Source organism: Eutrigla gurnardus, assembly GCF_963514095.1.
Source record: "Eutrigla gurnardus genome assembly, chromosome: 11".
In the NCBI taxonomy this organism is placed as follows: domain Eukaryota; kingdom Metazoa; phylum Chordata; class Actinopteri; order Perciformes; family Triglidae; genus Eutrigla; species Eutrigla gurnardus.
The window spans coordinates 1,685,878-1,710,724 of record NC_139925.1 but is presented as its reverse complement, the minus strand read 5'-3'; the positions used below and the strand labels follow the sequence as shown (position 1 = coordinate 1,710,724).

The following is a 24,847-nucleotide window of genomic DNA, read 5'->3' as shown; positions in this document are numbered from 1 at the left end:
AAATGTTAAAATCCTTTTTGTTGATAAACCTTTAGCATATAAAACGGTCCTTTAAAGGTTTTCTTCAACTTCAGACAACAAAGAATCTAAAACAGTGACTGAAGGATCCTTTAGGTGTGTTTGTATTCCGTTAAGTCGTCTCTCCTAAACAGCGTAAAACAAGGATTCATTTCAAAGGTCTTTGTGATACATTTATCGGTTACTTGGTTATTACTATTATTATTAATAGTTGTATCAGTCTTTACTTAAATACTTACAGTAGTTGCACCTTTAAATAACTAATTGCAACATGGATTTTCTCTCAAAGTTAATGTCAAGTCTAAATTCGGTTTGAACCTTTTAAATTGCAGACATGGAGATTAACAACCATAAACGAAATGAAACAGCAGAATACTATATTTTAGAGAATTTTTATTGAATAAAACAGTAATTTCAGACATGTACATGCTGCTTTATCCTCAGTGGATGGCAAACGTGAAACCCGAATTAGCAGAAAACTCAGATCTGCATTCATCACTTAATATAAAGAAATACAATCATCACCAAAATGTCCTTAAATGTTAAATGGAGCAGATTTGACATTTTTAGGAACTGTTACAATGCATCATTTGATAAAATATTCCGCATGGACTTATATGTAAATTTTATGATCAAAGTAACTAATCGGTCACATTAATGACGTTTATCTAAATATCTGACAGATTTAACAAGTGAAAGTTTAGTAGAAGTCCAGTTTGAGTTTAGATGTTGATGACAATAATTAAACTATATGCAGCCAAATAAATGTTGTTCAATAGAAATGAACGGATTTAATGTCAGACGTCTCGAACAAAAGTGAACTTAATGTTTATATTCAGTAAACATTAAATCGGCAGCTTTATGAGTTAATATATAAACTAAATTATATTCATGCTTCTGTTGAGCATCTTAAATCTTACATTTTCTCAGTTAAATTATAGAAAACATGTTTTATGTGGAACAATAAAATATATTTACACACTTGTGAAACAAATATGTACAAGCTGTTGATTTCTTTTGTTCAAAGTAAAAAAAAATAAAAAGTGACTTTTGTCTTCAGGGAGTTTAATATGTTAACATCAGACCTGCTGGACTCGCAGAGATGAGTCTTCTGAGCGATACGACCCCTAAGAGGTTTTGTATGATATGATAAACCAGGTCTGGCCCACTGACCCCCAGGAACCCCCAGGGACCTCACTGCTAGTCCTGGACCACAGTGGTATTTTAGGTTTAGTGTCAGATTCTATTAAATTAAAACTGGAATCACAAGATCATTATAAAAATTATACTTTACGTCACTGGTCATGTGACAACGCTGAAATCCTGAGCCCTGATCCCGCTTCATGCTCCAAGTAGTGACGAGGACCAGAACCAGAACTAGAGAAGCACCAGACAAGAAGCTGGTTCTTGTCCTGCCGTCACCTCCATTGCTCCTGTTGTCATGGAAACAGATTCACCATCATTGGTGAAGTTTAACTGACCTTGAGTCAGACTGATGATGATGAAGGTTCCCTTAGTTTTGAGCCGTGTGTGTATGTGTATATATACAGTATATATATATATATATATATATATATATATATATATATATATATATACATACATACATACATGCACACTATATTGCCAAACGTTTTCACTCACCCGTCCAAATAATATAAATCAGGTGTTCCAATCACTTCCATGGTCAGAGGTGTATAAAAGCAGCACCTCGGCATGCAGACCGTTTCTACAAACGTGAAAGAATGGAACGCTCTCAGGAGCTCAGTGGATAGGATATATGTGCAACAAGTCCAGTCAGGAGAACTACAGCAACTTAACAAGAAGCGGTCGGCCTCGTAAAATGACGGAGGGTGGACCGACATATTAAACCCTATGGATTAAGAATGGAATGTCAAGCTCATATGCGAGTCAAGGCAGGTGAGCCAATACTTTTGGCAATATATTGTATATAAATATATAATATATATGTTTCACTGTCCAACGAGAAGCTTCTGTGTCTGACTGAGATTCTGCTGGAGGTGTCTGATGTTTCCGAGGCGTTCAGGTCACCTGATAAATACTCAAGTCATCGTGAGCGTCCTCTGGACTCGAACCTGCAGAGAAAACAAAACCTCACCTGGTCGCCTCCAACACGTACAATACAGGTGGAAAATAACTCATGACTTCTAGGAGAGCCGGTGTCCTGGTGACACCCACCACTAAACTGTCCTGGGATCAGATCTCAGCGTCTCCCGTCAGCTCTAACAGCAGTAGACAACGCTCTGTATAACGGCAGTTTGGATAACGCAGAAAAAGAACATCAAATACAACAACCTCAACTAACCGTCTCAAAGTCTAATCTTCTGGTGTCGTAGTAAAAACAATGTTCCGTTTTTGTTTCTATCAGACGGCAAAAGAAAAATGAGTTTGAAGCAACGAAACTAATGTCACGTTTGTTCCGTTTTCTGGCCGACCAGGACGTCGTTTCAAACTGAACCACGTGTTCGGTTGCGTTACAGCATCCAGACGGACTGAACAAAGAAGCCGTGCTGAGATGGTTTTCACGTCGCTCGGCTCGATGAAACCAGCAGATTAAGGTTGGTGAAGGTTTGAGGAACTGCCTTGTCGGCGGGTTGCAGGCGTGATCAGAACTTCTGTACCGGATGTTTCTGCTGCTGATCCAGAAGATGGAAAGAAGGAGATACAACAGCAGATTGGTTGATATGGGTTTTATTGTTTTCTGTATAACATGACGGTTCCTACATAAGATAAAACTGCAAGACGAGACACTTAAGTTTAGACAGGTTTAACAAGCTCGAGTGGACGTGTAGCAGGTGTTAGAATTAATACGAGCGCCTAGCTACGATTAGAAATAAAGGAACATAAAAGCAGAAATAAGTGATACTCCCTCCTCCCTTCCTCTAGGTCAGTTCCATCTCCCACTTCTCTAGAAAGTCCTGCAGGTTTAGATTGAAAATGTCGATGCCTTTCGGGGACAGATGGACGCCGTCGGCCCGATAAAGGCCTGTGTTGGTCCCGCACCGGATGTTGTCGTGGGTCAGCGAGGTGCCGCCCAGCTCCGAGACGATGTTCTGGATCCTGCGATTGACTGTGGTCCGGACCAGATCCACCTCGTGGCTATCGGTGGAGTGGCGCCACACCCTCCGGGGGAGGATGTTGGACCACACGAGGATGCACTGAGGGAAGATGCTCCTCATGGAGGTCAGATCCTTCTTGACCGAGGCCAGCAGGTCGGTGGGGCTGTCGGTGCTCAGATCGTTGCCCCCCAGGTGCATGATCAGGACGTCTGGGTTGGGCCAGCCCACCTTCAGCTGGTGGAGCTGGGGCAGGAGCTGGGACCAGGTCATGCCCTGGGTGCCTTTCCACCAGATGGTCACCTTGCTGGGGTCCATGCCCAGCTGCATACCTACCTCCGGAGACTTGGCCCGGGACTCCGCCCAGTACACCAGCGAATGACCGCAGATCCAAACGTTCTTGGGCTCGCTGGTGACCGGCACGCCTAGAAGTTTTAACAGATTGCATTTGTAAGTCACCAAGCTTCAACAATCATTCACAGTAGTTGATCCAAATCGTCCCGAAGTCTTCAGGCTGGTTTCACAAAGATCTGCTAGAAGGGTCTGTAGACCTGGGCCAGGATTTCTTTTGCTCTTGGACTCATCTAAATAAACCAGATTAAAGGCGCTTTTGGACTAAAGTCACTCGATCACTGTGAAACCAGCAACAATCCCAATATTTACCCAGAATTCTGTTTCTATACCATAACGCTGACTTAGTGCTTCAATTCAGGAACACCTTGTTATTGGTGAAAGCCTTCTAGCTCACCACATCAATCATGTATACAGTAGCATTAGCATCACCTGATGCCAAAACGTACGTAACAGAAACGTGATCTACTTATCACGTTAAACGTTTGTGCTAATTGTATTTTTGTCCACATTTAAGAACTTGAAAGCAGCACGTTCAGTTTAATGTTGTGATTTTAGTGACAAATGTGTAATTCAAGGCAATTACATGCTCGTTCTAAGACGAGCGAGAACATTTTCAGCTGGTCAATTGGTGCAGTTAAAAGATCAAAAACGATCACCTACCTTCACCGTCAACACAATTCATATTGTCATTCTGCAACTTATCACTTCTTCACGTCTACTCGACAGTTCGACACTAAACGTTCAGCTGTGTGTTTAAATCGTCTCCCTAGCTAGCTGCGTAGTTCACGTACATAGCGCAACTTTCACCGCCGGCTGTACATCGAAACATAACATGCAACAAAAAATGGCCAAGAAAGCACTAAATAACATTTGATTCTGAAATGTTATTTCATAAGAACCTCATTAATATTTTACTGTATCACATTTACAATACTTGGTCTTCATTTAAAACAATTCCTCTTTATTTAACAATGTATCAAGTCAAGTATTTCATTTAGAGGAAGGAAATGGAATCTCAGACAAAAACGTCATGTGGATTAATACCACGACATTTGGGCTCGACTATGAATTTGTTTGATTTATTGTTGAATATGTTGGAACTCACTCACAGAGAAACGATTATGTGGATATTAATGATTTAATAGTGAAAGCAGGGAGGCTGGTGGACTGATGGATGTTTTGTCTTTTTAATCCAACATTGTTTTCCATTTCTGTCCTCGACTCCACACTGGACTTCCTCCTCTCCATGAATCCACCCGATCTAAGCTGCTCGGCTGGGTGAGCGTCCTGTGATGTCACAGGCATGGGAACGCGAGTTACCCGAGCGGCATATTTGAAGGCAAAGATGAGACTTGCGGTGTGATCACGGTGGATAAGATGCACGAAAGTGACAGATGGCTTATTGTCGTTAGGGTGTTCAAACACCGACTGATAAGCGACAGTCAGTGTTTTTGCTGATTCGAAGACTGAAATAAAAGCAAAGAATTGAGCAAAAACACGACGATACATATAAACCTGTTGGCATCATAAACTGAATTATATTACTCCGGTTCAAGTCCCGATATCATGGATTCAACTTAAAACTAACATCAATAACGAAGTGATAACGATACCCGACTGCTATACAATGCTAACAGATCTCTACGTTAGCTTCTTGAGCTAACATCAGTGTCACAGGCTGAACCACCAGCCTAGTTTAATGTCCAGGATGTTGAGGGTATAAAAAGTTAATAATACTGATGTTCAGTACTTGTTTTGTGAGCTTAATTCAATAAAAAAGTGGACAAATATTAAATAAAATTATGGTTAATAATCACCATGATATCCTAACGTGGTGCCACAGTCGTTGATGTTAGCAAAGAGTTACTTACCATATTGATGACAGACCTGAGCTCGCCAAAGCTAATGATAGCCAACTTTCTACGTTAGCTCCCTGAGCTAACAGCTAACAGTTTTCCAGACTGAAAGGAAACGGGAGTTCGTAGAATCCCAACGCTCCTAATTCACAGTTAAGTTCATCAGTTAAAACACCGTGACCACTTAGTAAGCTGATTAAACAGTAATGTAGCTTGGACAAGTGGCATTGAAATACTCGAGAATAACCGTGGAAAAAGCTATCAACATTAGCTTTCTGAGCAAACGTTAGCTACAGACTGGAAGATCAAGCTACATCATGGCTCACAACACAAAAAGGTCTTAATTCACAGTTATCGCATTTCGAAGGTAATTTAGTCTGTATTCGACATATTTGGGCTAAAAATTAAAATAATAATTTAGCTTGGAAACATTGCTACGCAACATTAACATTAAAAATAGCCATATAACTCACAAGAAGCATATTATATCTGTGATATTACTAAAGTTAACGACATCTAACTGACGCCCCCTGACATGACGGTGGACGCTGAGCTAACGTTAGCTGGCACCAGCTAGAGTTACTAATCTGTGGATAAAAATAAGAAACTGTCTGCAGTTCTGAAATGCCCTCAGTGATGCAGGAATGTCTTCAGACATGCCGTCCTTACCTCTGTCACGACTCGGTACTTCAACATTAACTCGGTGACTAACCTCGCAACAATCAACTCTGGGACTTGGACTCCGATTCAAACTCTCGAGGGCTGGAACTCGACTCGGACTCCAGGTTTGGTGACTGAACTACAACTCTTCTTTCAAACATCATAAACAACAAAGTAAAAGCAAATAAGGAGTCAAGTTGTTCAAAAAAAGTCTTGATGTAGAAAGTAAAACAACTCGTACGGCTTTCATAAACATGGTACACGTTTACATTTGTTATGTAAAGGTCGTTATATTAAAAGTATTTCACAACTGCATGAAATTCTTAGAAAACTGAAATGATTTATTAAAGTCGAGGGCCAACAGCAGAACAGTTGCAACACCTCGCATTAACCAGCTTCTGGACAAAAACCTGTATTCACCGTCCGAACCTTCCGTTACGGCACTGACGCAGTAAACAGAACATACTACACACTGCTAGTCGAGGAACAGCTCTTACATTCGCTCCGACAAGAACGCAAGTGAGTAACATTTAAGAATTCCTTACTAGACCGTGTCCTTGGATATTCAGCCATCTAATCCTAAAAGGTCTTCTGGATCCTGGAACAGATGTGTTGATCAATGTGAAGTGTGTAGGAGATGTTAGCGACGTAACTAGCTGACATGAGACAGCTGCTAACGGATCCTATGTATGCGTGGGTAGTACTAGCCAAGTACTACATACTTGGTACAACCAACAGTAGTACCGGCTGGGTGGTTAGTGGGGTTTACCCCTTATCTTGGTCTTCCTCCTGGGCAACTGGAATTTCTAGGTTTATTTAAACAACAGGCTTTACCATCGATTAACATTCGATCAAATCCAAGGTGATTAGCCTTGTATTAGCTTTTTAAGCTAGCTGTACTGTGTATACACTCAGTGGTCACTGTGTTTAAGTACAACTTCTAAGGTACTGGGAAGATATTTTTGAATGACCATATTGCTTGAGGACATTCTTTGGCATTATACCTCTAGTCGTAAAGAAAGTATCCGCTGTAGCTATACAGGTTAAGAGTAGGACACCTGTTCTTCTACTTCAAACACAAGTTCCTATAGGAATCGTCCCAATGAGGATGTCTTCACATAGTGAAGAGTATGAAGTCAATGGTATCTATACAATCAAACGTGTCGCATAATTTTTGGCCACCACCCAACTTTAAGTGCTCTATACAGAATTCAGAGCATACCCATTGCCTCCACCCGGCTCTACACAGGGTTCAATAAGTTGTGGCTCTGATTGTCACTGCAGATTCCATTAAAGCACAGGTATGAGACCTTTTGGTGAAGGAAGATGTCTGTACCCACTGACCACTGAGTGTTACCGTATTTAAGCTGTTATAACCGTACCTCGAAACACTAGCTTGAAAATTGCAAAAAGCTGGGTATCGCACCTCACTATGATTTTGTATTATCAAGTACTAAAAACGGTCAGGTTCCAAAGTTTATACAACTGCTTGTTCCATTTCATAGTTTTGTTAACTTATACTTTAATCAAGAATATAGTGTTGCTATCAGCACTGGAACTCGGGTATAGTATCAGCACATTCAAAGAATACTTAAGCTTGCTGAAAACATGTCTAACTTAACCTCTCATAAGCTCATCTGACTAGATAGTGCTGTCTAGACGTCTGGTAACTTTAGACAAGTTAACAATGGTGTCACCATATGAAGAGGAAAAAGATTTTACTTTGTGGAGTTGAGATTGCAGTTGGCTTCTTTTCTTGATTGCTGGGACGAACCACTAGGCTCGGCTAACGAGCGCCGCAACGCGCTTCTGAAATGCAGGAAACCTTAAAAGCGGGTTTAAGGCTCCATGTCACGATGTCGTGGTATCTAAGTTTCTGCATCAGAAGGTTCGCGGTAGCTGAATGTTCCTCCCTTGAATAATGCAACCACATGTTGGTGGTACTGGAAGAGCACAAAAGATGCAAGAAAAATTGACAAAAGCAAAGCCATTTCCAGGACAAACCTTCTTGTCGTGATCTTCGATCTCTATCACAAAATGAAAAAAGATACACCATGATAATGTGCAAGACATTCGGTAATGTTGTGGTGGAGCTACGCCAACTGAATGAAATCCTAGAGAGACTGCAAGGCCACCCCAGCTGTAGACCGGTCTACCAGGGGGCCTAACAGGGCTGATGAAGTCTGGCTTATTAAATATGTATGCTTTAGTTACATCCAGATGATACAAACAAGATACTTCCATCATGTTAATTTTTTTAACATTTCTACCTTATCTCTGGAGATGTGGTAAATGAACTTAGTCCGGTTTTCTCGCCAAAGCCCGGCTGTCTTGGAAAAATAAATATTTTTTAACCTGTTCAAAGTACCTGTAAGTAACTACAAGAACAAAATGTCTCTGTCATCCTTAGCCCTAAACGTTAAATAAATTACAAGAAGCTATTGACTTGAAAATTGCTGTCTTCGAAGAACTAGCATGGCAACAATATAACCATCTTCTTTACTCGGCAATCCAAAGGGTGCTAGATAAATTGAGTGTAACTGAACAAGATCTGATACCTGGGAAGGTCCGAATGCCATCCTTCCACTCTTTCTTGCGGCCGAGCCAATCCTTGTAGTGCTGTTCTCTCTTTTCCAAAACCCTCTGGTTATACAAATCCAGCTGCAACATAAACAAAGACCTCATTAAGATTTGATCCTCTGCAGCTGAAACATGACTTCCTTATCATTTCTATTACCACTGCCAGTCATACCTTCTCCTTCTGCTTGGTCTTTATCTCATCATCTGTCTCCGTCGAGGTCTGAGGACTGGAGTCTGATGGAGACACCGTCGGTAAGCTGAACTGGACTGATTTGACTGGTTTTGCTGGTGGCTGCACAGCAAGAGATTTCACCGTCTCGATGACCTTCAGGCATCTGGCCACCGTTGTAGAGATAGTTGATTGGTTATCATTGGCTGGACTCGATGTGGTGGGTGTTGATGACGGGGGTGACACTGCGGCAGTGGTTAAAGGCTGCAAAGGACTGGTGGAGTTAAGGGGAGGAGCAACAGCAGATTGGCCAATGAAAGGTAAGACATCATGACTAGAGGGTGGAACAAACGGAGGTTGTCCGGTAGGCCGCCGGGGTGGAGGTCCAGGGGGAGGTCCTGGAGGAAGCTGCACAGGACGCCGTGGAGGGGGTCCAGGGGGAGGTCCTGGGGGAAGTCCTAATCTGTGGGGTGGTTGACCAGCAGCAAGATAAACTGGAGTGCCCAAGTTGGGGGATGTGGAGCTCAGTTCTGGAGGAATCTGGGATGTGACTCCAAGTTGCCAGTTTACTGGCAGTGATGGATGTTGGTAGTGGGCAGGTGGGGGCCCAGCAGGAGGTTTTGGAGGAGGAGTGGTGGAGGGTGTGCTCTCCATTGTCTTAGTAAGACTCTGCAGCTGTTGCGCCCTCTGTAGTGCCTCCAACTCCTGCTGGTCCAGGAATCCTTCATACTCCGAGACAACTTTAGATCTGCTGAGTGGCTCCAAACTGGAGGACCTGGCCGGCGAGGGGGAATGGATGTGATCCGATTCAACAGAACCTGTTCTCATTCGTTGTAGTTCTCCCTTTGGGAATGGCATAGTCTCTCTTTCTGTGGATGAGGACTTAGGGCTATAGATTTTCTCTTGGGCTCGACTCGCCAGTTTGGACATCTCTCCTGTACTCAGCTTCAGCCCAATTGTACGGAGGAGACTTTGGATCTTGTCGTAGGGTTCTGTCTTGTTCTTTGGTTCCTCACTTGTTCTCTCTGCCGAGGACCTTTTAGGGCTTAGCTGGGGATTTGTCATCTCTACCATTTGACTGCTGCTGGGTTGTTCTTGAGTCAATCCCACAATACGAGAGAAACCCCTGCCATCCTGAAGCGCTCGCTCATGAGGCAGAAGGTCATCATTCACATGAACCGGTTCCGGTTTCTTTTCAGCAACCACTTTTTTATTTAGCATGTCAAGGAAGCGGTCTAGGGGTGGTTTTACAGTTGGAGGTGCCGGATGTGGCATTGTGTTCTTCAGTGTGGGAGAGGGGCTTCTAGGGGGCGGTCCTGTTGGAGAAGGAGGTCTGAGAGAGGGTTGGAAAGATGAAGTGGCTGCAGTACTCATCAGGGGCGGTTGGGCAGAGGCAGCAGGTACTTGGCTGGACTGAAAAGACGGTAAGGGAGCCTGAGGCTCTGGAGACTGGCTCTGCTTGATAGGTCGATATGGATCATTGTGCGGTCGGTCTTCATATGCTGGGTCATAGTAGCGATCCTCATATGGTTCATCGTAAACATCGTAGCGGTCCGTGTAACGTTTGGGGGCAGACGGCGGAGGGGCACTATAGGAAGGGTCACCATAGAGTCGAGGTTCATACTGGCGATCACTGAAGAGACGCTCTCCATAAGGGCGGTCGGGGTAGGAGTGGCTGGCGTACCGATCAGCGGGGCGTTCGTAAGGACTGTATGGTCGGTCATAATAAGGATCTTCATAGGGCTGAGAAGGGTGATGGTGGTAATCGGGTCTGTCTGGTCGTTTCTTTAGGATAGACCGGACTGGTTTGTACTCAGTGACTGGGACGGCGATGCGGCCATGGTCATAGTCTATGCAGGTCCTCTGTCCAGGGTCTACGTCCACCAGCGACTTTTTGTAGGCAATCATGTCGTTCAGCTCCTCCAGCTCCCGCTTCTTCCTCGCAAGCTCGTCATCCACGACTCCACACACCCTGGGAGGGCTCAACTCCCTCCTCCTCTTGTGACTCTCCTCAAGCTCTCTGCTGACTTTGCTCCTCTTCTTCATAACCCGGTCTTTGCTCCTCTCGCTGCTCCTGCTGCGACTCCGGCTGCGACTCCTGCTGTGGCTCTTGGTGCTGCTCTTGGTGCTGCTCTTGGTGGGCCTGCTGGGCCTCTCTTTGCTCCGGCTTCGCCTGTACCTGCTGCTCTTACGGTCACGGTCTACACTGGGGCTGCGCCTCTTTTTGATGATGCGCCCAAACTGGTCTCTGGGAGGACTCCTGCTTCTACTTTTGCTCCTACTCCTGGCCCGACTCCTACTTGGACTTCTGCTCCTACTTCTGCCATATTTACGGCGAGTGGCGCTGTAATCCCTTTTGGCGATGCCGGTCTTGCTGTCCTGCGTTCTGAGATTTTTCACCACCGCCTTCAGCTTGTCCGTCTCCGGTTTTTCTTTCCTGACATGTCAGAGTTTAAGTGAGACCCGTTGGAAACAGGATATATATATATATATTAGGGCTGGGTATTGTTTAGAATCTCACGATTCGATTCGATTTCGATTCGTTGGGTCACGATTCGATTCAATATCGATTCGATTCGATATTGATTGAAATGCTTCGATATCGATTCAGTTTCAAGTAGAAATACACAAGTAAGAGTACCAAATCATTTTTTCAAATAATTTATTTAGTTTCATGCCTTATGAACAGCCGTGGTATAACTCATAGCATGATAAAACAGGATACTGCTTAAACACTGAACTACAGTGCATGTAATGGGTTCACACCGGCCGCGGAAGCTATGGTAGTAGACAGTAGTAGTGCAGATATACCGTTGAAATGCACATATTTGTTTATCTACTCTTCACATTTATTAAATGTATTTTCTCTTCCTGTTTCCCAGTGCGAGTTGAGATACACAACTATGATCGCATTTGTCAATCGCGGTATTTTATTTTGAAAATTGCTTTTATTTTGAAAATTGGCCAGATTGTCTCGTGTTTCTTTAGCTGTGGCTGCAGACCCTGAATTGGGACACAGCTACTGTGTGATTTACTGCCAGAACTAGAGTTCTCAACGGGCCTGAAAATTACAGCCCGACCCGACCCGCGGGTTTTTTAAACCCGAACCCGACGCAGCCCGACACACCAGCATGAATTGTCGGCCCGAACCCGACCCCCCGCGCGCCTGCATTGTTTTCCTCATACACTTGTTATCACGATCAGACAGACAGCAGACGTGAATTCAAATGAAACTTAAGGTGCGTGTCCACAGGGGCGATTTTAAACGCGAGTGGACGCGCCGCTTCCCGGTATTGCACGCTTGGTGGGCTGCCACTAGAGGATGATTGACAGGCGCTCTCCTTTAAACAACACATTTTTGCGAGCGTTCGCGAGCGTTCCCGAGGCGGCGAGTCGAGCCCGGCGCCTCTGATTAGCATAAAGTAGATTCGACTTCAACTTTAGGCAAATGAGGAGCGGCCAACTCGCGCGCCGTCTCTCGACATTCGCCGCGACGCTACCAGAATGCATTGCACAGCTTTTCACATAGACAATGAATGGGACGCGGGGAAACACCGCTGCCTGTGGACACGCACCTTGACTCTGCCCCATGAAGCAGGCAGCCAGATTGACCAAACGTGAACAGCGATGATTCACAGCAAACAATATATAATTTACAACCTACAATTTTTTTTATTTTTTATTTTTTAATGAAATGTGTTTTATAAAAAAAGGAAGCCCGAGGCCCGACCCGACCCGGCTCATTTGCGTATTTTTTCGGCCCGGACCCGGCCCGAAACTTCGGGTCCCGTCGGGTTTGTCGGGCTGGGCCGACCCGTTGAGAACTCTAGCCAGAACTGACGCGTTCGCTCTCGGGACGCGCAAAAAATAGAGCAGACGCCGAAACGATCGCTTCACGGCGCGGGACGGCCGCGCCTATTCGTGGCGCTCCGCGTCTTGTGTGAACGACACTATCGCTTAACAAGGGCGCCGAAAGGAAGCGGGCTCCGCTACGCGCCTATTCGCGGCGCTTCCACGGCCGGTGTGTACTCACTCCGGTCGCCATATTGTAATGGTTTGGTCTAGTGCGGCCCCCGTCCATACAGCGCGAATCACACGAGGGTGTCGGTCACAGCGCCCCCACTGGCCAGGGGCTTGAATCGATTCAGAAGATTGCTGAATCGATATTGAATTGCGGGGAAAAGAATCGCAATGCATTGCTGAATCGATATTTTTACCCACCCCTAATATATATATATATATAATTTCAATTTTATATAATTTTTTTTATTCTTATATTATAACATAATAAAAGAATAAAAGAAGAAGAAGCATCCTTTTCTTAACATGTCATTCTTTTGTGTTCGAATAGAACAAATTAAAAATACATCACTCACTCGGTGTCTTCTGAAGCTTTTCCCAGCTTGATGGTCATCTACCAACAAAACACACAAAAAAAAATAAGAATCATCTCGGCCAACTTTAATGTCATACAAAAATTTTGCAACAGAAACATTCAGAGAGACCAGCTTTTATATCGTAGATATATTCTGTCATTTATACATTTCTTGGGTCCAGATAACTTGGGAAATTAATTAACAACAAAAATACAAGTACTCCTCACCTTTCCTTTATTGGCTCCGACTCCGCCCAGTTTCCGAACGGGGAAGAAAACGCTCTCCGTGAAGCGTTTGATCCTGATGGCCTGATGGCCGCCCTCCGCCGTTTCATGCTGGGAAGAACAAGAACACCAACAAGGTTGACCAGACCTGGACTACTGAAACCTTCACCAGATACCACTTTAGAAGACCTTCTTACCACACTGGTTATGAAGATCTAAACATCCCGGCTTTTGGTCCCGAGTCAACCTGACTCTTAACTATAGGTTATTCAATATAAACCTCCTGCACTATACTCAAGAATGTATGACTGAGAGTAAAGGCTGAATTATGCTTCCGCGTCGACACAGCGCAAGGGGGCTTGCGGACCCCTTACGTCCTTGCGGTCCCCCCTTACGTCCAACGCAAGGGCCTGACGTGTACCTCCCAAAAATCCTAGACGCGCGTCGAGGTGACGCAACACCAACGCAGCGGCTTTGGCTGTGATTGGTCCGCTAACTACATCCGCTGGAGACCGCTATCCGGTTTCCACTCATAAACACCGCCATTTAAACTTTTAATAGGCTACTTTTATTGTTTTCACCTCGTTTTATTGTTTGCACCTTCTCGCTTTTGCACAAAGAAATAAAACACCAAGTTCTGAAAAAATGTGGATGTTTAAAGCCGGAAGGTAAACAAATACGCTATAACGAGGCTACGACGATATACGTCAAGAGTCTCGGTCGGTCGGTCAGTCTTTACAAAAAACACAGCGCCCTTTACCGGTGTGGCTTTGAATTGCATTTCGACACGTAAACCCAACGCAGAACCATCACGGTCTCCAAGCAACTGCGTGGCCGTTGCGTGATCACTACGCGGAAGCATAATCAGGGCTTAAAGGAGGACTCACCGGGACGACGCTGAACTCCACCTTCTCGTTGAGCTCCAGTCTCTTCTTCTCGATGACCTCGGACATGTGGAAGTAGAGCTGAGGATTCTGGGAACACTTGATGAGTCCAGAGGCGTGAGAGAACTCGATCACGATGCCCTGGGAGACAGACGGACGGCATCAGACAGACGGACGGCATCAGACAGACAGACGGACGCCGTCAGACAGACAGACGCCATCAGACAGACAGACGGACGCCATCAGACAGACAGACGGACGCCGTCAGGCAGACAGACGGACGCCGTCAGACAGACGGACGACATCAGACAGACGGACGCCATCAGACAGACGGACGCCATCAGACACACCACACCAACACACCAGCCGGTCCAGCCTCCACTCCGTCTGAACCTCGACACTCAAACATACAGCAGATGTAGTTTCAGTCTCTAAGTCTTACGTTCCTCCGTTGTTCGATGGACTCCTCAAAGGAGTCGGGGAGGATCTCCACGAAGGTCGCTCGCTCCTCTTTGGATTCACGATGGGTGGCGACGTTGAACCGGACCTATAGACCAGACAGATCAAGAAGTTAAACTCTAAAGAACTTCAGAATCAAACTCCAGTTTCCTGAAGCTGCTGCTCATTTTAGATAAAAATACAAATATATAAACCTAAACATGAAAGCATTTTCTCTCAGGTTATCAATCGTTTTAAGTTTAATCTGGTCTGTAAGTCCAGCTCTGGGTCCTGGACTCTGGGTCCTGGACTCGTACCTTGTCCCCATCCAGCATGGTGGCGGTGCTCAGCAGGTCGTTGACCCCGAAGGAGAGGAGCTTCTGCTGGCCGTCAATGGTCATCACCAACCGACCCATCTCCGGCCCCGCCGCTCCTCCGGCTTGAGATGACTGGTTCTTCTTCACCTCCTCCTCCTGCTTCATCTGCACCTTTCCCTCCTCTTCTTCACGTTGTCCCTTCACCTCTTCATCCATTCTCTCCACTTTAATTTTGACCTGCAGGAAACAACACATCAGCTCTGCTGACGGAAATGTAAGAAATGATGTCACAACCCGGTCTGCCAGGTTTCTGTCGCACCTGTCCGAGCAGCGCTCCTCTGGCTGCTGGCTCCTCCTTGTTCTCCTCCTTGTTCTCCTCCTTGTTCTCCTCTGGCTCCTTCTTGATCTCCCTCCGAGGGAACTTGGAGATGGCTTTGAGAACGGTGCCTTGGAATCGCTCCTTGCTGAGGTCGTCCAGCGTGTCGGGGTTTCTGATCAGGGGACCATGAGGCGTCCACTGCAGGAGAAGACGTTTAAACTTACATTAAACCTCACACTGAACTCGATCTGAAATTAAACACGACAACTACAATGAATCCCAAATTAAACTCAAACTAAACTAAATCCTGAACCCAAACTGAGGACTAAAATAAAGAAGTTAAATCTTACTCTGCATTTGGCGGCCGCCAGTGCCGCCGCCACCTCCTCCCTCTTCTTCCTCTCCTCCTCTCTGCTTCGCTCCTCCGCTTCCTCCTCCCTCCTCTTCCTCGCCTCTTCCTCTTGTCTTCTCCTCTCCTCCTCCTCCCTTCTCTTCCTCTTCTGCTCCTCCTCCCGTCTCTTCTGCTCCTCCAGGATCTGGTCCTCCACCCTCTTGGTCCTCAGCAGTCGGATGGCTCTCTTCTCTGACTTCACCTGCGGGAACAAGGATGACGTCAGGACGCCAGGCGCCTTCACACCGCGGCGACAGCAGCATCCGTCACACTCACCATGGCAACCGTGAACTCCACCTCCTTGTGGATGTCGCCGGCGTTGAACTTGATCTCGCTGAAGTTCTCACAGATGTCAAAGGGTAGCTCGCCGTGCTCCTCTGAGTTCACAATGCCTTCATCAGGGCCCAGAAAGGTGATGAGGCCCTGAAACACAGCCAGGGGTCAGGGGTCAGAGGTGTGTGTGTGTGTGTGTGTGTGTGTGTGTGTGTGTGTGTGTGTGTGTGTGTTTGTGTGTGTGTGTGTGGGTGGTACCAGCTCTCTCTTCTCCTTGGTGTAGCTGAAGGTGAAGGGGATCTTGGTCTTGATGTTGGCCGCCCTCCTCTTCCTCGTTACCATGTCAACCAGCAGGTTGATCAACACGTGGTCGTTCTTCAACAGCGTGACGCCACAGTCCCGGTGGTCAAAGGTCACGTTGGTCTTCAGCGGCCCGATGTTGGCGTGGATCTGACCTGGGTACCCCGGCATGTTGGGCTGCAGAGAGACAGGGTCCATGAGAACCAGTAAGGCCAGCAGAACCAGTAGTTAGAACCAGTTAGTCTGTCAGGTGACCCTAGCGTTCGGTCATGTGACTAACTCACCGTGGGCTCTATGATTGGCTGGCTGACGATGCCCTCGTATAGCTCCGTGTCCAGCTTCAGGTTGACACCCAGCTCCGTTCTGACTCCGCCCTTCTCGTAGTGTGACCCGTCTTCATTGCTGTCGGCCTGCTCGGCGATGGCGGCGGCAGCTGCCGTGGCAGCAGACAGCGTCAGGAGGAGGGGCTCCTTTACTCGCCGGATCCTGACGGCCTGCTTCCCCGCCCTCAGCTGTGGACAGACAACACTCTACAATCAAACCCCGGGACAGGAAGGGGAGACGCATCCCCGACAGCGACGAGTCCTCACCGTGACGACGGTGAACTCCACCTCCTCGCCGACGTCCTCGCCGGTCAACTCCACATCACTGAAGTTCTCTTTGGCGTTGAAGGGCAGCTCGCCGTGCTCCTCACACCTGATCACGCCTTCGTCGTCCTGCAGGCTGACGATGACGCCCTGGAAGCATCACAACACCCTCAGAGAGAATCCCTCATTTATTATTATCAACACTCATACCTGCTGATGTGTGTAGAAATACACGGGAGAATCCATAAGGAAGCATTTATTTACTTAGTTATCATTAAATACTATTTACTTAGTATTTGTAGGTATCGGATGTCTGTGTAGATGGGATATCCGTTATTTACTTGTGTTGGCATTCAATAATAAAAACACCAACAAACAATAAACGACGGTGGACGATAAAAGAAGCGTCCGTTATAAACGGATTGTTTCCGTCACCATGGAAACGATGCCACCGCCAGGAGAGCGACTGAAGCGCACTGTTAGCGTGATTAGAATGATTTCTGTGGTCTGAACTTTGAGGTACCACGTTAAGCCTTCACTACTGACGGGTACTCAGCAACAGGAAGTGGCTCCGACCTGCTGGCGGCGTTCCCCCGTGCTGCTGAAGGTGGACGGGATCTTGGGCTTGATGTTGGTGGCCCTCCTCTTCTCGCTGACGATGTCGGTCAGCAGGTTGATGAGCACGCGGTCGTCCTTCAGCAGCGTCACCGTGCTGTCCTTCCTCTCGAAGGTCAGGCTGGTCCTCAGCGGCCCGATGTCCACGTGGACCTGACCCGGGTACTGACGCTCGCCGGGCTGCAGACCGACCAGAACCAGCGGGTCAGAGACAGGAAGCAGGAGGCAGGAAACAGGAAGCGGCGTCGGTACTGACCTGAGGCTCCGAGATGGGCTGACTGACGACGGCCTCATAGATCTCTGTGTCCACGTTCTCCGTTCCTCCAGGAGCCACTTTCACATCCGTCGCTATCAAACTGTTCAGCTGACAAACACCAACGTTTCAATAATAACTTTATTTATATATATATATATATGTGTGTGCGTGTGTGTATATATGTTTTAAAGGTGCTGTATAAATAAAGTTATTATTGTATATTGTTATTAATATATATATATAAATATTATACTTACTCATCATTGCTCACTCAAAATTCAAACTAAACTGATTTCTCCTTCAGGATTGTATCTCTTAAGGCGGGTCCACACCGGACCGAAAATCGGCGTCTTTGATATCCCTTTTCCACCGAGGCATTTTGAGGGCCGGTTCGGAGCCGGTGCCCAATCGCGAACCAGTTCTTCCTGTTTCCACAGACAAAGAGCCGGCTCTCGGCCTGGAAAACTGGTTCCCGAGCGGCCCCAACTCCTTGCTGGGCTGGAACCGGGCCCGGCTTACGTTAGGGGCTGGGGGCGGGGTTAACGCTCGAGGCAACGGGGGAAAATACGCCACTGCGGAGTTTTACTAACGTTACTGTTCCCGGTAAGTTTCACTTTTAAAATGTTTCACCTCGTTGCAAACTAACGACACATTTCTGTTTAGTTGACCAAGCTAGTGATTACGTTCATAACAGCAGCAACTAGTGGCTTTGCTTCCTCGGGTAATGTAGGCTGACCGGCTAGCTAGCCAGCTAGCGTGATATTGCTAACAACAACGTTAGCATGCCACTTTCTGACTGCCGTTGGCTCACTAAACGTTACCAACTACCAACGTAACATAACATCTGTGTTCGCAGTGTCGTGGACACGTTTGTGATTAAACCGCTGTTCTCTGTGTTTGTTTGTAGAGCTGTCGGACATCGGCGATATTGAACGGAGGTCCAACCTGCAGACTAAACATCAAACACTCTGATCTATTGATCACACACTGTTCTACACTTTAAACAAATGTTGTGATTTTAGTATTTTGTGTGTTTTATTGTTATTGTATTATTTACCAAAATAAACACTTCTTCTGAAGAGACATGTCTGCTATGCTTGAAATTAGCGCTGCGGGGAAACCTCAGACGTATACAGTGACGTAATGACGTGGTTCTCTGGGCTCTCTAGCCGGTGGAAACGCAAACAGGTTCTCGGACGGTTCGCAAGTTGAACCAACTGCGAACCAGCATGGCACCGGCCCGGCTCTTGAACTATGGTTCGCGTTGGTGGAAAAGGGGTATGAGAGAGTCGGCGTCCGTGACATGAGTCTCCTTGGTGTGGTCGCTCGAATCGGCCCACGTCGGCGTTCATTTCAGCCGATTCAAATGTGTAATCCGCCATTAAAGTCGGCCATATTAAGTAGCCCGACTTCATTTACCGACGCAAGTCGGGCAGTCGGTGCGGTGTGGACCCGCCTTTAAACTAAATTTAATAAAACGTGACCTTTGATGACCCCCCGATGTGTGTGCTGCTGCGCTGCCTCACCTTCTCCTTGCAGGCGGTGAAGTGAACTCTGACCCCGGGCGTCATGGCTTTGGGGTTTCCAAAGAAGGCAGCGAAGCTGAAGGTGAACTTCTCCAGATCTTCTCTCTCGATGTAGCCGAAGGACGGCTGAGGATCACAGATTCACAGAATTATTAGAATTAGTCAGCTCGTCTCTGCTGAACCTGTTTCTCGTTAAAACGGATCAATAACTTCATCAGAAGTGGTTGACAGTGAGACGGGAGCTTCCCGTTACCAACGGCAACAAGCAGAAGCAGAGGTTACCCCGATGAAGGAGATGATCCCCGTGGACCGGCCTGGAGGAGGTCTGAGGACACAAACACACGGACGCTCAAACACCACCGAAGAAGAAGAACAGTGATATATGACTGAAAGCTCATGCTGTCAATAAAACCACTCACTTATCAAACGTGCGTTTTCCCAGCAGCCCCAGTGCTCTATTGATCCGGCTGGCATCAGGTTTAGGTTTGGGGGTGGGATCGGCCGCAGGGGTCGTGGCGCCGGCCGGCTCCTCGCCGGGAGGTTTGGTTTCCCCCGGAGTCGACTCGGACGCCGGAGCTGAGATCAACGCTTTGATCTGGAAGAGGACAGACGAGATTCAGACTCACTAGAGGTCTTGGTATCAGGGACCAGTAGAACCGGCCCACGGTGGAATCTGGTCCCAGGGGTGACGAGAATCCACCAGAAGTTCTTAAACTGGATCACAGTTCTGGTTTAAACCTGTAGGTCAAGTCTGTGTGGAGTGGTCCTGTGGACCTGGTCTGGACTCACCCACTCAGGCTGGTCCGGCGGCGGGTTCAGCATCGGCTCCTCCACGGCGGCGGTCTGAACACAGAGACAATCTGATCAATCAATACTATTCAGGATCAATGCCGGAGACGTGAACACGAAGACGTCCCGCTGCTCACCTCGCTGGTCCAGCCGGGAGGGGGGTAGCCCGGGAAGCCCACCGGGGCCACGCAGGCTGGAGGGGCGATCGGAGGTATGGGCACCGGTCCGTAGGCTGCCGGGTCCGGTGGAAGGACCGGGGGTACAGGCTCGGGCCCCCACGGCTCAGGGGGACGTTCCGGACCCCAACCAGGGGGTCCCCAGCCCGGAGGAGGTCTCCAGTCTTCGGGGTAAAGGTGTCTCCAGTCGTCGGGGTGAGGAGGTCTCCAGTCGTCGGGGTGGGGGGGTCTCCAGTCGTCTGGGTGAGGGGGTCTCCAGTCGTCGGGGTGGGGGGGTCTCCAGTCGTCTGGATGGGGGGGTCTCCAGTCGTCGGGGTGGGGCCCCCAGCCCGGCGGCGGGGAGGCTCCTCTGGGTAACCACCCGTGCGGTGGGAGGTCCCTGGGTCCCCATCCTCCGGGCGGCGGGGGGGCCCAGCCTCCGGGGGGGGGCGCCCACTCATCCTGCGGCAGAGGCCATCCACCGGGCGGCGGAGGGCCCCAGCCTCCCGGCGGCGGAGGACCCCAGCCCCCGGGGGGCGGAGGACCCCAACCTCCCGGAGGCGGAGGGCCCCAGCCCGGTGGACCCATGTCGAATGGGGGTCCGTCATCGCCCGGCGGTCCCATGTGGGGTCGGGTCCGCGTCGGTCCTCGTCCTCGTCCCATTTCCTCAAAAAGGCTAAGCTAGGCTAACGGCCAACAGCTAGCTACCGAGTTAAGTGGCTAAGCAACAAAACACAGTCGGTTAACTCGACAGTTGCGTGTCCGTAAGTATCATGACGTCACAGAGAGTCGGTTTACCGACATGAACGTGTTTGAACGCGGGAAGTTTACAGTTTGAAGCTCAAGGCCGAAAACAAACACGGCTGAAGCGTTGCTGTGATCGTCTCCGTCTTCTTCTATGTAGTTTTTTAAGGCAGACGCGGTGCCTATAGCGCTCTGCTGCCCCCGCCGGCTGGAGGCGTTACTACACCATCACCCATTTACAGTGTCACAGCAACAAACGATCTGAGGACACTCAACGAGTATGACATGTCCAGGGGTCCGTTGCACAAAACTAGGATAAGGGGCAGTAGGATATGTTATGGTATAAGTTACCATGGAGATTCATTCTGTGGAGTGAGCCTGCTCCAGACCAGGCTAAGTTCCAGGATCTATTTAATCTCATCCCTTATCTCAGTCAGCAGTCACCACAACCGGAAACCAGTAGTTATTCCACTGCCCACTACACATTATCACATATAACTAGAACCACTGTCATTATTTAAACGTTTGTGATCATTAATAATCATTCATTATGATCAAAATTATGATTTTAGGTGATGTTGCTATCATTAGATAATTTACAGTTTCCCATAGACTATAAGGCTATATGTAAAATGACGGAATATAAGAGCCACAGAGAAAAAATAAAAATTCACAGACTTCGAGAATAAAGTCATAATATTGTAACCCGTTGTTTTAGAGGAGGAGAGTTGTTAAATTGAGGGCTGTGGAGCATTTTGTGGAATTGTACTTCAGTGTAGGTTTCACAAACAAGGAGATACTTAATCTTCTGGCACATCAGCATCACATTGTCATAAGTATCAGGACTTTAAAAAGAATATGCAAGAAAATGCATCTTTTCCGCAGAAAGAACCAGTCTCATAAATGTATGACTTTCTTTCTTCCTCAGTGTGGCCCTAATACTCCGTCGTATAAAATACACATCCCATATAAATATAAATACACATCAAAGTTTAACATTATGTCCTTTATTGATTAAGGATAGAGCAAAACAGGTAAACCATCAGCTCCTTTCCAAACTGAAGTCACACAGTGACTCTGGAAAGCAGAGAATCAAAGCATAATATACAACACAAGGATAAATACACATTCAAAGGTCTGTATATAATACAACCCGTATGTCTGCACACTGAAATAAATGCAGGACAAATCCATACACATCAAATGAACAGACAAATGAATGGAGCAGTAGCCTCCCTGCACAGCTTGTATACACACAGCACAAACGTCATGAGAGGTCAAATCAATTTAAATTAAATCACAGAAAAACACACAAATTCCTCTGCCACTGCAGGACACATTTAACTTCAATTTAAAGCATGCATATTAACTCAAATAATTTAACACATATTGGTCCCTGACCAGCCGACCACTGTCGTCATCAGGGAAGATGGCAGGATTGTCCCAGTCCATGGCTGGTGGCACTCTGGGGGCCCTCTCCTTCCTCAGGCAGGCCACATTGGGTGAGAGTACAACTGCGTTTTTGTTGATGTGAATTAACTATTTGGATTGTAATAGTGATGTTTCAGCGGAGCGGTGAGTGTGTAATTGTGCACTACTTACACATTCAGGCGGTCAGCAATACTTTGCCACGCTTTTTCTCTTTGCTTTATAGCTGTGGCGATGTTGCCTTTCTTTGTAATTAAGTGTTTAACCTCCTCGTATGCCTCCATGAGGATATCTGCCTCCGGCTATTTGCCATGGATAGTCAGTGAATCTGTGATCGGCGGCGGGGTCTATTTGAGGGAGCCGTGAGCGCGCACCTATCCAGGATCGGTTTCACCTGGCTTGATGAATCCATGTCTGCTCATCCTGGCTTGGTCTTTGTGCAACCCATTAAGCCTGGACGCTGTTGTTTTGGATCGATTGAGCTCAGCTCAGTCACTTATCCTGGATGTCTTAATCCTAGTTTTGTGCAACGGGCCCCAGATTTCAACAACAACAACAATAATAATACATTTTATTTATAACGCACCTTTAATTTACAAATCACAAAGTGCTCAAGAGTAAAATAAATCAATCAACACTACGAATAAATACCCAGATACATGTATACATAAATATTATGGGATTGTGAGGCCAACCATTGTTTTATTTCTGAAATGTTTGTACTTATAAATATAAATCTTGACTCAAACTATTCTGGAGTTGAAGGTTTATTACTGTATTACATCTCTAGATGAACTTAAAGAACCAAATTATTTACGATTGTTTACTTTCTATTAAAAAAAGAAAAATAATCCAAGGAGACGTGTCAGTAAAAGTGCCTGAGCACGACACCTCGCCCTAATTGCTCCTGACGAGCTGGCGTCGCCCTGCGTGGTTGACTCCGCCATCGGTGTGGGAATGTGTGAATGAATGGGTGAATGTCAGTCATTCCTGTAAAGCTTTGGATAAAAGCACTATATAAATGAGGACTATTTAAAAGTCAGTAATGTTCACATCTCAGATAAATGTTTTATCATGTGAATCTTGAATCATTTAACAGGACCTCCATGAAGCACTCTTCATACGTTCCACTCATGTTGACTCTGTTTAAAGAAGAATTCATCAGCATGATGCATGTATCTATGATGAAGTGGCGTGTTGCTCATGAAGCGAGTCGTCCTGCAGCGTAGCAGAAAAAGCTTTTATTTAGTTTGCTGGCTGAAGTCGCTCGACTCCAACAGAGAAACCAGAAGAACATTATAGAACATTAACAATATGAATATAGGATCTGTCAAAATAAAACAGAATATCAGTTCTCCTTCAAGCAGAACGAACCCGACGTCCTTCTACAGACAGAAAACAGAGTCTTTGCTGAGCAGAGAATCCATCAGTTATTGCAGTGATACTTCAGATGCATACACACATCCGACTCTACAACATGTAAAAAACCAGAGCTGCATTACTTTCTATGTTCTTCTCTCCCACGAAGGCCACCTCCATCATCAACACGAATCAAGGCAGAACGTGAAACTAACAGTCTGGATTCCTAATCCCTCTCTCTGCTTCTTTATTCATTTACAGAGATCCTTCAGCATCGCTGTCAGGCCCGATAGGCAAAACCAAAAACCACCAGCAGAGCCAGAACCAGCTTCTCAGGACACAAGAGATCTCAAGGAAAAACAAAGTTCTCAGTTTAAAGCCAGAATCATAAAATCAGAGAAACCAAAGCTCAACCGTAAAATTTTAATCTGAATTCTTACAAAATAAAATGTGTATGATCAATGTCGACGTTCTGGAACAAAAGTAAAAATCCAAACTGTTTTAAACTGGGTTTAACCTTCCTTAAAACCATATTCAAACTGGATCAAACTGGTTTAAAAGAAACTCAAGTCACTTTCATGTCAGATCAGAATTCAGGATTCAGTCTGCATTTCCTCCGGACGTCGACAAGAACATGAAGGTGACATACAGGAAGTGGAAAGTGAGTGCAGCTGTGTTTGGGGGTCGGGGGGGTTCGGGTGAAGAAGGACGTCCCTCTGATCGTCTCCGGTCCCTCCTGACGGTCTCAGTTGAGGGGGCGGGGCCGTGGCAGGGTCTGGGAGATCCTCATGGTCCCGGCTCAGTCGAAGGGGCTGAAGTCCCTCTCCAGGTTCTCGGACTCATCGTCGTCGGAGAAGAAATCGTCCTCGTCGATGTCGTCCTCGTCGTAGTCCTCGTGCCACTCGGGGACGTACTCTTCGTCGTACTCGTCGTCCTCGTCCTCCGCCTCGTCGCCGCCCTCCTCACCCGTGTAGTTGTTGTTGTCTGAGTCTCCGGACTCCGACACGTGAGTCTTCGCCCTGACACATGACAACAACTCCTTTCATTTACAAGCTTCATTCACCATTTGGATTTTTAATTTGAGCAGATTTAAAGTGACCTGGTTTCTTCTGGTTTCAGAGCCTCTTTAGACCTGTTTCTACTGGTTTCGAG

At 46.8% G+C, this 24,847-nt stretch overlaps 2 protein-coding genes across 6 annotated transcripts in view; both read right to left on the bottom strand.

The window, feature by feature from the left end:
• Positions 1-394: 394 nt before the first annotated feature.
• Positions 395-21,047, bottom strand: LOC311021086 (uncharacterized protein). 3 transcript variants are annotated; one of them, XM_084021403.1, is made up of 21 exons: positions 20,147-21,047; positions 20,010-20,063; positions 19,640-19,815; positions 19,503-19,545; positions 19,221-19,346; positions 17,695-17,802; positions 17,400-17,618; positions 16,827-16,973; positions 16,521-16,748; positions 16,195-16,413; positions 15,940-16,086; positions 15,623-15,865; positions 15,273-15,470; positions 14,954-15,190; positions 14,641-14,745; positions 14,202-14,339; positions 13,318-13,425; positions 13,091-13,128; positions 8,718-11,151; positions 8,524-8,626; positions 395-2,114 (listed from the first exon to the last, which is right to left on the bottom strand). In XM_084021403.1, exons 1-21 carry the CDS (start codon positions 20,825-20,827, stop codon positions 2,062-2,064), a joined length of 5,805 nt encoding a protein of 1,934 aa, XP_083877529.1. In that variant the 5' UTR covers positions 20,828-21,047; the 3' UTR covers positions 395-2,061. The 3 variants fall into 3 exon arrangements, with proteins under 3 accessions (XP_083877529.1, XP_083877527.1, XP_083877528.1); XM_084021401.1 differs by lacking the exon at positions 395-2,114 and adding an exon at positions 2,121-3,520; XM_084021402.1 differs by lacking the exon at positions 395-2,114 and adding an exon at positions 3,424-7,992.
• A 2,510-nt stretch (positions 21,048-23,557) lies between these two features.
• The window catches only part of cul9 (cullin 9), a 32,354-nt gene continuing 31,064 nt past the window's right edge, over positions 23,558-24,847 (bottom strand). For all 3 annotated transcript variants that reach the window (XM_084021399.1, XM_084021398.1, XM_084021400.1), the window contains one exon: positions 23,558-24,714. In XM_084021399.1, the coding sequence (XP_083877525.1) occupies positions 24,495-24,714 (220 nt within the window). In that variant the 3' untranslated portion in view covers positions 23,558-24,494. The remainder of the gene's footprint in view (positions 24,715-24,847) is intronic.

What these genes read in the sequence shown, in the direction of transcription:
- LOC311021086 (XM_084021401.1), bottom strand. Translation starts at nt 20,827, where the DNA reads ATGGGACGAGGACGAGGACCGACGCGGACCCGACCCCACATGGGACCG. An exon ending in AAAGCTTCAGAAGACACCGA is followed by an intron (nt 11,152 to 13,090) that starts GTGAGTGATGTA and finishes CTGACATGTCAG; the next exon opens with GAAAGAAAAACCGGAGACGG. An exon ending in AGACCAAGCAGAAGGAGAAG is followed by an intron (nt 8,627 to 8,717) that starts GTATGACTGGCA and finishes TTTATGTTGCAG; the next exon opens with CTGGATTTGTATAACCAGAG.